The following is a 15521-nucleotide window of genomic DNA, read 5'->3' on the forward strand; positions in this document are numbered from 1 at the left end:
TACATTTTGCATGCATATGGTTTCCATTTCCAAATCAAATACCAAAACCAATTCCCTGTCTTTCTAGGGAGGACAGATCATCTCTCCAGCAATTTTAATACACCATCTCTAAGACAGCGTCTGCTAACCATGCCTCAGGGCAAACTCTTCAGCTATTTCTCTCAAGTCATTCCTTCACCTGGCATTTGAGTGCTCCCCCCTCTCCTCCCTGACCCTTCCTGGGAGCAGAACAGAGCCCAGACACAACACGGCTGTTTTTTAACTTATAGTGCGTTTGTACCATCCCAGCAGCTGCAGAGCACCAAGCAGAGCCTCACCTCCCACATATTAGCAGCAGCTACAGCACTCAGTGGACGGCTTGCTCCACATCCTTCCTCCTCATTTCATAACCCCACATTCCTCTTTACAAGCCACCTCTACCAAAAACACTTGCAGCTTTCCCGCCTTCCCCAAATGCAAATTCATCCTTTGCATCTTTCTGCAAAAACTCCTCTTCACACAACAATACCCAAGGACCCAGATATTTTTGCTCCTAATTTGTACCCGATTTTTACGAACCCTCATTATGAGCAACTTTTAATCAAGTTCAGCACAGACAGCGCTTTCAAGACCTTGTCCTTCCCATTGGTCATGCCAAGGCAAGATCAGGAAACAGGGGGGATGTAACCATTCCCAGTGTAGCAGAAACTGACGCCAAGTGTTGTAAAGTCCCTGTATGTATCCTACTGTGTCCTTCAGGACTCTGTGCTATGTATTTCTACCAATTTGGAAGACACTGGCTATGCAACACAGGAAAAAAGCCATGTTTAGAAGCAAAGAATCAGAAGGTGGTGGGTGTTCAAATTCCAGACTCTCAAAGGCAGCACCTTTTTTCCTCACGTCCTCTTCAGGAGGCCAGTGAAGTTGTTACACAGGAAGGCCAAGCGAAAAGCAATTGGCACAGGCTTTGCCAAATAAGCTGACACAGGTCCTACAATAAAGCAAGGCAAGCACTAGACGGATGAGTCTGCCCTCTCTTCTGCTCAGCAACTTACTTCTCTCGCTGTATGTCCCACGGATCTTGATGGAAGTCAAGTTGTGGAGAAGCTTCTGGAAGTCAAATGCTGTAAGAGTAGGCCTCCATGGGTAATCTGCAGCTTCGTGGAGCCTACAGAGAAGAGCCATGCATCATCAGTAAAGCTTTCAGATGTAACAGCTGTGCCCTTTTAAAGCACTCTTTCCAACAGCGGTATGCTATTGCGACAACTCATATACGCTTACGCAATGCTGCTAGACAGCGAGCTTCGACCTAACCCGTTAAGACCACTGTTCCAAGCTAAAATTAATGCTGGGTGTTTTCTCAAGAGCTCAGGGGCTAGGGACACCACCGGCTAGGTCCCAGCTGCTCCCCACCGTGCTGGGAGACTCCTCTCACCTGAAGGTGTAGATCAGCGCGTTCTCACTGGGGTAAGGGTTGCCCTGGGCAATGAGCGGCACCGACACTCTCAGCCCAGCTCCTTCCAGCACCAGGTCCTCTGCTGAGAGGCGTGTGTCCCGTCTGTCCACACGGAAGGAGAAGGTCAGGTTTTGCCCATAACTCAAAATCTGGTTGCCCAAGAACTTGCCTGGAAGGGGAAGAAATCCTTACAGTTAGGGGACAGAACAGAAAGCGCACAAGTAGCACAGAAAGCCTTTTTTCTCAAATGACCTACGTGGTGCAACAAAATACATGGGGAAGTAGCTGTCCGAGATAACAGAGATATCCTGGGTCTCCGCGCTCCACTGGAGTAAGACTTCCGAGCCATCACGCTGCTCAGCACGCCACTCGTCCTCTCCTGAAAAATCAAACATGCAAGAATTAACACACCTTTGCAGACACTTCTCGTGCCATACTGCACACTGCTCATATAAAACCAATCCACAGTCTGCACACTGGCACTAAGAGACTTCAGAAAGTAGCTGTGCAGAAGAACATAGATAGCAAACATCATCTTTTCAATTCAAGTCAATAAGTCAAGTGCTGACTTGAACCCTCTGAAATTCCAACACTATGACAACTCCTTGTTCTTCCCTAAAGAGCTTAAGCATGAACAGGAAAACTTGCAGTCATCTACTACTTGATGCGAGTTTCAGCCTTCGTACGAATTGTACTTCAGTGGAATTTTAATTTAAAATATGTTCTTTTCGGACTACGCAGCATGAAAACACGCATACACAGGAAACTGACTGTATGAAAAAAGATGTTTCCTCAGCTTACAGACCAATCAAAAACACAAGTGTGTTTAATTCAGAGCCATGTTAAACCCCAAATTTAAAGTGATTATAATCCTCTCAATTAGAAACTCCTGATTTGGTTGTAAAACTGAGGAAATAACCCCCTCAACCAGCACCTCTCTCAAGCTATCAAAGGTTTATATTTGCAATTCCTTCTTGCACCTGCATGGTGTACATTAGCACCGGGTGCCCAAGGACAAAGTCGTGAATTCATTTCTCTCTAGCTGAACAAATCAGCTGCAGACACGGAAGCTCCCAGTAACTTCATAAGTAACTCAGTACTTCTGAAAGAGGAATCCTGGATCTGCCTGCCCAAGGTTTGCAGTCTTGCACAGAGAGGAAGAAGAAGGTTTTTTTAATTGCTTCTGACTCGAGTTTACAGCCCAATTCAAGACACAAAGGAAGGCTCAATTTTACCAAACTGGAAGCTGGAGGTGATGCTGTAGATACTGTAGCCGACGGCATTGGTGCAGACTGAAGAGTGTCCAAAACAGAAGCAGGGGGTACAGCCCCTTGGATTGGAGGAATCCAGATGGAAAAATCCTGGTTTGCATCTAAAGATGTGAAGGAAAGAGAATTAATTTCCCTGATGCTTACCTGAGGGCCATCGCTCAAATGTTTCTCATTCCTGAAACAAAGCCACAGGAAGAGACACTCACCTCTCGCAGTGGAAGCCTTCAACGTTGTCCTTGCACGTACACCGTCCTGTCTCAACGTTGCATTCTCCTGTGCTGCCAGCCTGATTGCAAGAACAGGGCCTGAAAGAGTCAGGAGAGAGGATAACTGATTAAGAGCCACACAGAGAAAGCTTTAAAAAGGCACCTAGTTTTCCTCTTAGAGAACAGCAGTCTCCCTTACCTGCACCCAGCTTCAGAGAGGGAGTGGAAACCCGGCTGGCACCGGTCACACTTCTCACCCATCACGCCAGGTTTGCAGCTGCACTGGCCATAGCTGTCGCACTGCGTGCTGAGGGAACCTGTGGGGATAGCAGGGATGGGCACCTCAGCAGACCCACCTAGTCCTATTAGCCTGCAATTTTTTCAACTTTACAAAATGAGCATGAAAAATGGGGAACAAAAAGTGGAAAGCATAGCTTCAAGCCAACAAATGACAGCTTACCTAAAGACTGCCTCTAGTTCACAGGGTTTTTTCCCCTAGCAGCTCTAGAAAGATGAATCATTATCTAATCTTCCAAACTACATTCAGCTTTTAAGTATTCCTACCAACCTTTTTATATATAAATATAATTTAAACTTCAAATTGCATTCTTGTCCTTATTCCTGTTTCATCCTCAATGTTACCTTTGCCTAACTCTTTAATTCGTGCCTGTTTTACCATGCAATGCGTCATTTCTGAGATTTTATTCTCCGAATCCCTTGTGCTCTCCCTAATCACCACCTCCCCTTTGCCAGGGGATATCCTGACCTCTGCCTTTCATGCTCCAATTTCCTCCCTTGATTCCCAAGTTGGATTTAAAGACTAAAGCACCTCCTGAGCAAGGCTGCACATGTCACTATTAACTCTAAGAAACCCTTTAGCAAAACTCTCATTTTTGGAAGGACATATTCCTCAGTACAGCTTTGTTCAAGTGGTTTTGCACAAAAGGCAGCAGCAGGCTTCTTTAATCCACAGTGGACTAAATGCTTTCTCCCAAGCACTGAAGCAGCCAGCAGCCTAATTCTCAGTCCTGTAACAGTTAACTACCAGAAGAAAAGTATTTTAATATACTGAAATAGTTTCTTCTTTCCACTTCAGTCCACACCAGAAGATTATAGCAAAGTGAAGAGTTATAAGACAATCAGGCTGGACTGGACAGAACTTCTCAGAAAACCTTCACCATATACAGCCAAAGTTCAAATCCCCTTTGCAGTCCCACTTATGACTATGTAGGAAAAACTCAGTACTCTGACAAAAAATAGCAACCTAAACCAATCCAAAGGCTTCGAACATGCCCTGGGTGCCAGCGTGCCACAGGATACAAACTGATGGCTAAGTTATAAAGCCCTCTGAAATTTGTCCTTAAAGAGTGGAGAAGTCACCTCCCTGTCTCTTCTGGACCATCTCAGCTGACACCAACTCTCACCCCTCTTAAAAATAAGGTCCGACACAAGGACCTAGGAGAGCCGACAGAGGAAGAAAGAGGCCTTTCTTGGGCAAAAATTTCACAACTGTACAACTCTCTGACCAAATTAGACAGGAGACGTACCCTGGCAGACCTTTCACTGGCTGCTTTTAGGGCATGCTGCAAGCAATTACTTATTCCAGCTATGCTATTTTGGAACCTCACATCATATCTTACTATCTGTTACCCTTTTGTCTCCTTCCTCCTTATTTGCTGTGGACTGGTGTAGTTCTGGGATCACTCCATAGGGGTCAAGTGGTTCCCTTGACGACAAAAGACTTGTTCTCCTGCCAGAGTTTCTTCTATTTGTGGTTTTTGTTTTTGTTTTGTTTTGGGGTTTTTTGTAAAGGGGTTTAACTACACATTTTAAGTTTACTTTATTTTTTCTCACCTCCATCCCGTTTTGCGTTTAAGGTTTCACTGGTTTGTATTTATAGTGCTTGGATACTCAGTAGGAGAAACTGATGCAGCTAAAGTTCATTACAATTCTTCAGTATGAACAACTTCCAGAAATATCTACTCACATCATCTTGTTTATTAAGAATTTAAATGAGCTCTTTAGTACTGGGAGTGTCCAGGGTAACACACGCATAGTGGGAAAAAAAAATAAATAAAAAAAACCCAAACTGAAATCTATTTCAGAACACGTTTGAAGGAGTAAGTGCTGCAGAGGTGAAACATCTGCTCCTGCCACCTCAACTCCAATTAGATCCAAGGATAATTCAAAACAAAATACAACCCAATGAACATTTCCTACATGGGGGAAAAAAGAAAAGAAAAGAAAAACAAAAAAAAAATACCCCTCTTTTTACTCTGTAGCTTACAATTAGGTGCGTGATGGAGAGAAGAGCTAGCTTTTGTGGATGGAAGTTTGCAAGCAGAAATATTTGCTGCCACTACTTACCGACTGGGTTGCAGCTGCAGGGCAGACACCCCTCCTCGCTGCCCAGGCGATAGAAGCTGTCCCTGCACCTCTCGCAGTGGGCGCCGTCGGTGTTATCCGAGCAGCCTGTGCAGTGGCCCCCGTGGCCTGTCGAGCGGTACAGCTCAGGGTCAAAGTAGCACTCCTGTGACCTCCCGTTGCAGTCACAAGCTGCAAAGACAAGGTACCATCAGTGAACAGCAGGTGTGGCCATCTGACCTGACAATCACAAAACCCACTACCACAAGACTCCATATTAAGCTGTAGGGGAGCTGGAGCAGGAGCCCTTAACCATCCCAAGACCCACGCACGGAGTCCTAAGGCATGTGTGCATCAGTGAGAAGAAAAAGAGGGAAGTGTGTTTGAGTGGTGGTTGAACACTGGAGGTGGAAGCAAGGCTGTAACAATGAAACAGGCTCTGAGATCATTCTCATCTACATCCAGAAGAAAACCAGCATTTTCTACTGTACTTTGTTCCATGTCGGGCTGCCATTTGCAGCCGAAATGCTGTCGCCCTCCCATGCAGCAACACCGATCTCAGTCATGCAAACAAGCATGAGAAGATAACAGTGAGGCTGACTCCATGCTGGAAGGAGAGTTTCTCCCCTGATTACAAATCCCCTCTGTTTACAGAGCAGGAGACCCAGGCTTCACTGGTCTGTCAAGTGAAGCTACAGGTCTTGACCAGACAGCTGGGACCCATCAACACACACAGAGGTCAGACAGGAAGAAAGCTTTTCTGTCTGAAAAAGCTTCCCCATAAAGTAAACTACTAGAAGCTGTGGTCTGCGACACAAAACCAAGCAAAATAAATTGGCATTCAATCACAGAGATTTGCATTTGCGGTCCAGAACTGTTGCAAGAGCCTCTAAACTGGATTAAACAGTTGACAAGTAACCGCAAAAACCAATAATCCAAATATGAGAGGAAGTCAGTGGATGCTAAATGAGGGGCTTTTTAAAGGACAATTATACTCTAGCTTACTAAATACAGATTTTTTTCCATGGGTTCGATAAAGTATGAGCCTGTACATTTTCATGGCACACCTCTCTCCTAAAGGTCACTCCCACCCTTCTCCAGAAAGGAGATGGCCCTTTCTAGGGATCTACCAGAAAGCTCCTAAAGAATAGGAGTGGGATGATCAGCAGTCCCATGAAATCTCTGGCGAAAAACATCAGAATTGTGCTTAACACTGGCTAACTGCAACCGAGACAACTTAAAACTATGCAGGGCCAGCTTCTGGATGCCAATAGAGGCAAGGGACCCAACCCCTGAGAGATCTTCCCCTCAAGCGTGGCCGCACATACGCAAGCATTCATTGGCGCTCTCTGCTGTTGCTCTCCTCCATGGACGGTCGTTGAAGAAAGGAAGACACTTTTCACAGTCAACCCCGAAGGTGTTGTGCTTGCAGTTGCAGACCAGCTTCCCGAGCTCATTCTTCATGCACTCGCTCGCGTGCCCATTACATTTGCATCTGGTTAACGAGAGAAAAGGAACAGGTATTTAAACTCCAGAGATCCAAGTCACCCACAGAGCAATCCCAAAAACAGAGCCCAGATCCAAAAATCTGAGACGAAACAAATTCAAAGGTAGATGGTCATTAAAAAAATTGAGAATGTAACTGCTGTTGTTCAGCCTGGACAAGAGGTGGCTACAGGGAGACCTTATTGAGGCTTTTCAATATCTAAAGAGGATTTACAAAAAAGATGGAGAGAGACTTTTTACCAGGGTCTGTAGTGACAGGATAAGAGGTAACGATTTTAAACTGAAAGACATAAGGAAGGAATATTTTACGACGAGGTTGGTGAGACACTGGAACAGGTTGCCTGGAGAAGTTGTGGACATCCCATCATTGGAAGTATTCAAGCTCAGTTTGGATGGGGCTTTGAGCTACCTGATCTAGAAAAAAAATGTCCCTGCCTACGGCGAGGGGCTGGATGATATCTGAAGGTCCCTTCCAACCCAAACCATTCTATGAAACAAACAGGTGCAATATGCTGAAGGTAGGAATTTAGAAACGCGAGAACGTTAACCAACTCCTTCGCAATTTGTCACTAAAACAGTAAGCTGAGTAGGAGAAGCAAAGATTTTCTTGGCTTTACGTTAGTAAACTCTCCATAGCTTCTCTCTCATGGAAGTCCGGGAAACGGTGTGCATGCTGGCCATGTGCTACCGCTGTAAGAAATTAAATAGCACAGAGGTGACTCATACAGAAGCCAAGGGACCTCCACAGACTGGCGGTGCAGCCAATGTGCATCCCCATGCTGTCAAATCCCGGTCTCAGGACTGCTCCCTGCAAACAGTCCAAAACACTGCACTGGTCTCAGCTCTGCTTATAAAAACATTTTAATGTCAACAACTTAAGAGTTAAGCATTCTGCAATATGCTTTAGCAAAAGTAACGGATAAGCACAGTATTGCACAATGTTTCAGGTCTTCATAGGAGACAGCTCCCAAAACATCTGTGAAGCAGAGATGTTGAGATTTTCTACTTACTGTTATCCTACGCTACATCCAGATAGAGGCACAGAACAACGAACAACATGTTAAAAAGCATGGGGTAGAAAAAACTGGGGGTTTTTGACCTTTGCTTTACTTTTTTGTCACTCTTTTCACCCTTCACTCTCCTAAATCACTTAACATTTGATCTAATCAAGAAAAAAAAACATTTCAGTCTTTGTCTGCCCTGAAATTACAGTCAAAGAAGTTATACACAGTATTTGCAAGATTCATAAGATTCATTCTACTGCATTTTTCAGTCAATACAGACTGGAGCCTAATAGTACCATGTGCATATAATCAAAATCTTTAAAGCACTCCAGTAATCCTGACCAAAAGCTTTAAATAAGTACAGAGGTTTATTGTCTACTCACCTACCACCCACAGCAAAATCAGAAATTGCATAGTAATAAGACTTCAGAACTTTTGGGTCATTGAAAACTTCATCTCCAAATGTGTTCAGACGATTGAGGGTCACTCTAATATCTGTAGCTGTCACCCATTCCTAGAGCAGACAGAAATCCCAACAGATTAAACATCAAACATTCCCTGAGAGAGCATACCAGTGCTGTGTCATTAGCAGTTGTATTCACAGTCATTCATCAATCAGCAGGTTCCTTCCTCATCTTTTTCCCTTCTGCACCTCGGAAGCTCACACGTCCCTGCCTGAGAGGCCTTACGCCACAATTCTCTTGGTTCGAAAGTCTTTTCCGGACCCTGCTTCTCCCTGGGTCCCCTTTCCAATGCCTCCTCACATCTTGACTGCTCTCAGCCGGGAAGCAGTGGGTAAACTCTCCAGCAAAAAGTGCAGTGTAAGCAATTATGTGAGCTTCCTAATTGTACACATCTACCTGACTGCAGTTTTTCTGCAAAGCCGTAGAGCACCAACGGGAAAAGCTTTAGGGTACACTTGTCTGCAGGCATATACCGCCAGACAAAGAGGCACTGACAGATGAATGAGGCTGGGGGAGGCAGAGGAAGAAAAACACAGGCAGATCTGACTTACAACACAAGAGCTTTTAATAATATTTACACAGTATCTTCAACACACTGCCCTACCCTCCTCCAGCAACAGCCAGCAAATGCAGCCTGTCCCCAGATTTCACATCACCTTCAGCCAGCGGCTGTCATTAGCATCTCCTTGTTTTTACTACAGCTTTTGCAATGCCATTTTCCTTTCAACACCATAAAACCAGGAAAAACATCCTTGTATGTCCAACGGCACAGCAGCTGCATTGCTGCTTAGCCAGTACAATAAGATTTGCTGAATTACAAACACTGGCATAAACACATGGAAATGCTGAGCACAAAATACACATTTACTTCAGTTCCAAAAAGCAACACCAGAGTTTTGTACATATTTTAGGAAAATGGCCATTGCAAGAAGTTCATCAGAAAATTACACGCTTGAAACCTCTCCGTTCACTTTAACAATCAGACCCTGTTCTCTACAAGGGCTACACCAACAAGGTGGTCAAACTGGTTCTTTTCCATTTCAGGAGTTGTTCTCCCTTTGCCATTAATCTTTTTTTTCGTTTGCAGAAGTAAGCCCCACCAGATACTGCTCTCCTGACTGCTAGCTGGGGATATTGTCTCAGTCTGCTCCTGCTACTTGAAGAGGAAAAGGAAGGAGTGGTGACCACAGCTCCAAAAGGAAGCAGAAAAGCCTCGATGGGGCAAACTGCATAGCTTTAGCTCCCTGTTACAATACAAGCTGGAGAAGTCCTCAAGCAGCATACAGAAAGCAGCAAACTAGATAAACTGGTGCTCCCAGTATGCTCCTGACCACCAGCCCACCACAGCTGTGAATGGTAACAACAACAAAAAAACCCACCCTTGACCAAACCTCCACCCCAAGCTGCTTGTAAGAGAAACACTGGATAAAATCAAGCTCCCCTGCCCCAACACACATGTAAAAGAACAAGTCAGGGTTTCCAATAACCCTTTATTTGTTTAGAAGAATCTAACATTTCTTACATTTTTGTGCCAAAATATACATGCAGATACCTCAAATATTCATCTGACTTAGGCTTTACCTTCCTCTGACCTCATATCTGAAAAAACAGCAAAATGCCCGCAGCTGCTTTCTAAGAAGGCAGAGATTTGCATCCATCCTTTGAAGACTTCCATGATACCTTAATGACAAATCATCCTTAATGTCACTGATTTTGCTTTTTGTACCATAAACTTACTAACAACCGAGTCAAGAGTTCAACTCTTCCTTCAGAAGCATCTCTTTGGATTGTCCCTCCTCACTTACCTGTGCAAGGACCTTTCAGTATGAATGAGGGCTGTCGTGCAGCCCACAGTGAGCACAAAGCCACCACCCACAACGACTAAACAGAAAGACTCGACTCAGGCCACTCGATTGACCTAGTCCTGCTCACGTACCTGTAGCACAGGGCTGTTGTCAAAGTTATAGGCACTGGGACGCCCCTCTAGCGTTGAGAATGCCACGTTGCCCCCAGTGAGAGGGGAGATGTCACTGAACTCATCCGTGCAGAGGGCCTGCTGCTCATCCTCTCCAGTCCGAATAAAGCCACGATTGACTTTGTGATAGGTGCTCTCACAGGAGCCACTGTAATACTGGTACGGCACCCATGGGCCATCTTCCCTGGTGCGTTTGTAGATCGCAAAGCTCTCCGGCCGACTGGTGTGGAACTTTAGACGCACATATGTGATGTCAAAGGCCTTTCCTGCAGATGAGAAGAAAATGGTGAAAGGGACTCAAACAACTCAAAACAGAAAGAACAGCAAAAGCTGCACTACAGTTCTCTCTTTAGAAGAAACATCTTCTCCGGTACCATTGAGCAGGATGAGCAGTGTCCACCAGCACCAGAATTATCTCTTCCAGTCTCTAGGTACCGTATCTCCCAGCAAAGACTAAGTGAAGGAAACAACGGCAGAAGTCAAAGGAAGGCTGAGTAGATAAATAAATAGACCTACAAACTTCTGTGCAACCAAACACACATCTCACAAGCTTCAGTTCTCTTCTGCAGACATAACCAACAGTGTCCTTATCCCACGAGATGATATATTACAACAGATCCAGTAAGAGTTTGTGTGTATCTAAGACCAGGTCCAAGTCAACCATGCCATTTGATAACATTCCTTCCAAACACACGTATGGGAGAAACCGTACTAACCAGAGAGGTAAGAGTCACACTGCAGAGCCTGTTTTGTACCTCTCCTTCCCCCCTAAATAGACAATATCCCAAACTCTTTCTACTACTCATGAAGCCTTTCCTCCAGCACTGACCTACTGAGTCCACTCCCCTACTCATTCCCTGGGAAAGACAAAGCAAGGTTTAAGTTTCCCAGCGTCACCAAGACGCTTTTCAGATCAAAGCGCAATGATTTACAAGCTAGCCATATTCTCTTTCTCCTAGGAGGATAAACACAAGCCCACCTCCCTGCCCTCTATTCAACTCCAAATAAGTTTGTGGCCATCAGCAGATTGTCCTCCCTCGTGGATTTCTCTCCAGTGACTTGAGCATCCACCTCCTTGCACATAAACCAACCGCCCAGGGGATTCACACCCCTCAGAAAACCCGTGAGTGGAAAAGGACCACAGCAGGCTTCAGCCACCTTCCTCTGCCACCCCTGCCAGCCCAGGGGCACGTTCCCAAGAGGAGGCATACAGCTGCACACCAGCTGTACGTGCTCCAGCTCGGCAAGCAGGCTGTGTACGATCAGAACACCCTGGCGCACGTAGGGAACTTGCTAGAACAACATGAGGCTTGTCTGGAACAAGATTTCGAGTGTTTAGTCCCTGCCACGCTCTTTTACGGTCCCATCACCTCCAAGAAAAAAACACTGCTCTAAGCAGAGGCTGCAGCCGTCATTGGTCCCTTCCCTGACTGAAAAAAAAAAAAAAGCCACTAGGAGAGTTTTAACTGATTGAGAAACAGGGTTTTTTTCTGCTTGCAGAAGTCACACGGACTTAGCCTCAACTTGTAAAATGAATTAACTCCACCGTGTTAAATTTTAACGCCAGGCTTTGCACCTGCTGTAGAGTGGCTCTCTTCACAAGTTATAGCAGACCAGATGGCACAGGCAACAAGAACAGCGTGCGGCTCAAAGCACACTCGCAAAGCCTGGGTGCAACGCATCCGGTTTGAGTCAGGAACCACAGTTCTCGCTTGCCGGCCATCCCCTGGTTAGACTGGGACCAGTCTGCGTTAGGCAGGTCATGCCTAGAGCCTGAATGGTGTGAGAGGAACCTTTGTTCTTTCTGGCTGCTGGGAACACCGAAGTAGCAGGAGAAGCACAGCAAAGGGTCCAGAATTCAGCATATGGGGGGAGGAGGGAAGTAAAAATCAAGACGTACAGCACGCTGAAAACTTACACCTACGTGTCCCAAGGATTTTATTAAAAAAAAAAAACAAAAAACAAAAAAAAACCAAAAAAACCACCAATTTTGTGTTTAAAACCAAAAGATATCTGCTGATATTCCAATCTACCAAGAACTACTATCTGTGCGTGACATGCAAGACAGCTGGGACACTGTACAGACACAAACCCCCCAATACTTCCCACAAAATACCCTTTATTGTTTATATCATGCGTGATGTTATGGATGACCTAAGCCCAAGACTGGAAGCCAGACACTCACAATCTGCAGCTCTTACTCAATACTAGCTCACTTTTGGTTTGGGGTCAAGTTATTTAACAAGATCTTTTTACACACAGAAGCCAAGTGAGAAGCAACGACACTATTAATGCCAAGCTGCTTCCACAAAGGCTAGAAACTCCAAAGGATCAACGCTTAACATCGTAACGCAGCTTAGGCTTACTCTCCCCTCGCTGCCCAATACAAGAGGTGATTAATCCTGTTTCCATTTATTTGGAAGCATTTTTTCATACAAATATCAATGCAAGGCAAGAAGTAGAGATCAGATACACAAATCAGTCCATCCTAGATTACCCATTTCTCCTGCCACATGGTCTCTTCTCAAGATGAGAGCTCTTCACTGAAGGCAAAGGATGCTTCAGAAGTGAAGAGCATGCACAGGCAGAAACTCAAGGTGAGCACACCACACACAAGCCAATGTGCCAGACACACACAAGTATCTTCGTCAGGCCCAAGGTAAACAAACCCAGGATACATTCTCCATCTTTTCCAGATAACGGCAAGGAGTGCCAGAAGCAAACACCTCCTCGTTCTTCCACAGCAAGACCCTAGTACACGTGTTGACCAGCAACTTGCCAGTCTGAGAACTTCACCAACATCTTGGATGGGCAGATAAAACCAGACCTACCGTCATGGTTTTATCACTAATAAAACTGTCATTAGCTTAATGAGAAAGTTTGATTTGAGCTCATGTGCTAAAATAAAGCAAAATTTCAAGCTGAAAGTCTGCCCTGGTGGGATTTCTTTGGGTAATTTTCATGACAAGTGAAAATACTGAAGATACCAGTCAAGAGCAGCCATTCCATGAGTAAAGAAGAGGAGGGGAGGCTACCGCATGAAGATTATTCAATTAAATTGTGTCAACTGAATTGTCAAGAATACCCTGCTACTTTGACTTGTGTTAGTTTTCTTCTACTAGTACTGCATTCCTCTAGCATGAAGCAAAACCCTGCGTTCAAGCTTCATCAAGACGATTTCAGGGAGGAAACGCTTCGGAAGAATCCTGGGAATGAAGAGGGGGCCGGGCGTGTGCTCTCGCTCCACAAACACACAACTTTCTGCTCCAGCAAAAAGGCCAGATTACAGCCCACACGTCCCGAAAAACGACTATTTTTTTTCCTTCTCACTACAACTCAGTTATGGTCCCTGTTCCCCAACAAGGTCTCCTACAGCTCTGTGCAAAAATTCCAGCTCAGCTAAAGGCACAACACGTGCAAACTGCGCTCTGGGGAGCAGGAAAACATTTTTCATGGAAATCTCTTGTGCTGAATGGAAAGGATCCTCCCTTTTTCATCGTCAGTTTTACACCTCAGGCCAAAGAAAATGCATTCAAAACCCTCCCAACTGAGCAACCCAGGTGAACAGACATTTATTTCAGCTGGCAGCGTAACCACTTGAGAAATCCTGTTCATGGCATTAAACAGGAATGCAGTCAATGCACGCAGAGCGGCCGTGACTCGTGCCGTATCGGCGTGCGTGGGTAAATACCGCTGGAACAATGGCGTTTACCCAAGAGCAGCTGACACGGTGTTGAAACGCGTTTCCCCCCTGCTCGCGCTGAACGCAAAAGCTGTGCCTAGCAGCCGGGCAGCTAGCCGGCCTCTGCAAGGCTGCAGGGCCTTTTTCGAGCAAAGATAAGCTGCTTAGGTGGCTTTCAATTCTTGTAGGGCTAAATAAATATATATCGCTATGACACTGGGACATGGCAACAGCAATAACCGGGTGAAAAGCAGTTTTAAAAGTTTCACTTGGAAAACAAAAAGCCATTGTTCTCCTGTTCCTAGAAGCCGGGAATTATTTTGATCTCAGATTGGTTTAGAAGTGTCCGATAGCGTCAAATACCAGAAAATACTTCCCTCTGTGTACTGAGAAGCAGCAGATTTATTTTGCAGGAAGAATTCCAGATGTTTGTTATAAAAGTTCATTAGCAGAAAGAAGACATGGGGTAATCAGCGACCATGAGCTCAGCACTTCAGGAGTGCAACCTGACATGTCTTTAAAGCATCCAGAGCTCAAAACAATGAGCTGCATGTTTACAAACGGCATCTTTTCTGAGGCATGAAGCTGTTCACCAGCAAGAACAAGGTGACGAAACAACCGGCCTCTTCTGATAATTCAGGCTGACGTAGAAAACCCCGTAATATCTTTCTCTGAAGTAAGAGAAGTAAGACCTTTCTCTGCAGGTCTGGGTGCCTGCAGAGGCAGTGGCGGCGGTGGCGCTGGAAGCCTTCAGCACTGTTTGACGCAGGGGATGCTTCCCCCAACAACCTGCTCATGTTGTCAGGCTGATCGCAGCTACCAGACATCATCAGCAATTAGAGCCCTTCCTCAGCAGGTTATCGCCCAATTCTGCATCCCAAGGTCCACCAGGGAACACACCACGCTGAAAACCATGAAGAGAGGCTGGAAAAACATAAGCAAGTGCTATTCAGATCTTTAGAAACTCCTCCTTTTCCCCTCAAGTTAGGAATTCGTCCCTACACACAAAAGGCCTCCTTGTATTCAGACCCCTCAGATCGGATGGATAATTTACATCCGGAAAAGGTCCCGCCAGCTGGCACACCGACTACAAGTGACTACAAGCGCTGAATTGTGAGCAGATGCCTGGATGAGATAAGTCCAGAAGACATCCACCTCCTTTGTTGTCGGTCTGCCTGCATCCCCTGTATGTGGGAAGAAACCACGCTACCTCTCGTACACTCTCTGCGATCCCTTGGTGCATCCTCCTAGCAGAGAGTTTAAAAATAAAGCTGCTGAGTTTTGCTGCCCAGGAAAAAAAGAAATCCACCCAAGAAGATTGTATTGGGCAAAGAACTTCAGTAAAATTCACTGAGTGTGAATAGTAATGAAATAGTTAAAACTTGGCTCTTTCTCTTTTGGTTGGCTCCTGTTTAAAGGCAGCTTTTTTTTTTTTTTTTTTGACACAGGTACCTGCTGACAACATATTCCTAAGTAAAGGATAAAAGAATTGAAAAGAAGCCAGTAAAAACCACCAGCATACTTACCACTTTCTGATTGCATTTCATTTCCATTTTGCAGTGACAACACAGAGAGCAAGCAACTACCGCTGGCATTTCATTTTGCTCTCATCTT

General features: G+C 45.2%; 1 protein-coding gene across 1 annotated transcript in view; it reads right to left on the reverse strand.

Moving 5' to 3' along the window:
- The window catches only part of LAMC1 (laminin subunit gamma 1), a 67716-nt gene that overhangs the window by 14991 nt on the left and 37204 nt on the right, over positions 1-15521 (reverse strand). The window contains exons 2-11 of the mRNA XM_086753408.1: positions 10187-10491; positions 8170-8300; positions 6605-6771; positions 5280-5468; positions 3112-3229; positions 2913-3011; positions 2671-2807; positions 1692-1814; positions 1415-1604; positions 1035-1147 (exon numbers count right to left, since the gene is read on the reverse strand). Of these exons, the coding sequence (XP_086609534.1) occupies positions 1035-1147; positions 1415-1604; positions 1692-1814; positions 2671-2807; positions 2913-3011; positions 3112-3229; positions 5280-5468; positions 6605-6771; positions 8170-8300; positions 10187-10491 (1572 nt within the window). The remainder of the gene's footprint in view (positions 1-1034; positions 1148-1414; positions 1605-1691; positions 1815-2670; positions 2808-2912; positions 3012-3111; positions 3230-5279; positions 5469-6604; positions 6772-8169; positions 8301-10186; positions 10492-15521) is intronic.

The sequence above is a fragment of the Chlamydotis macqueenii genome, chromosome 8, assembly GCF_036417535.1.
Source record: "Chlamydotis macqueenii isolate bChlMac1 chromosome 8, bChlMac1.mat, whole genome shotgun sequence".
Taxonomy (NCBI): domain Eukaryota; kingdom Metazoa; phylum Chordata; class Aves; order Otidiformes; family Otididae; genus Chlamydotis; species Chlamydotis macqueenii.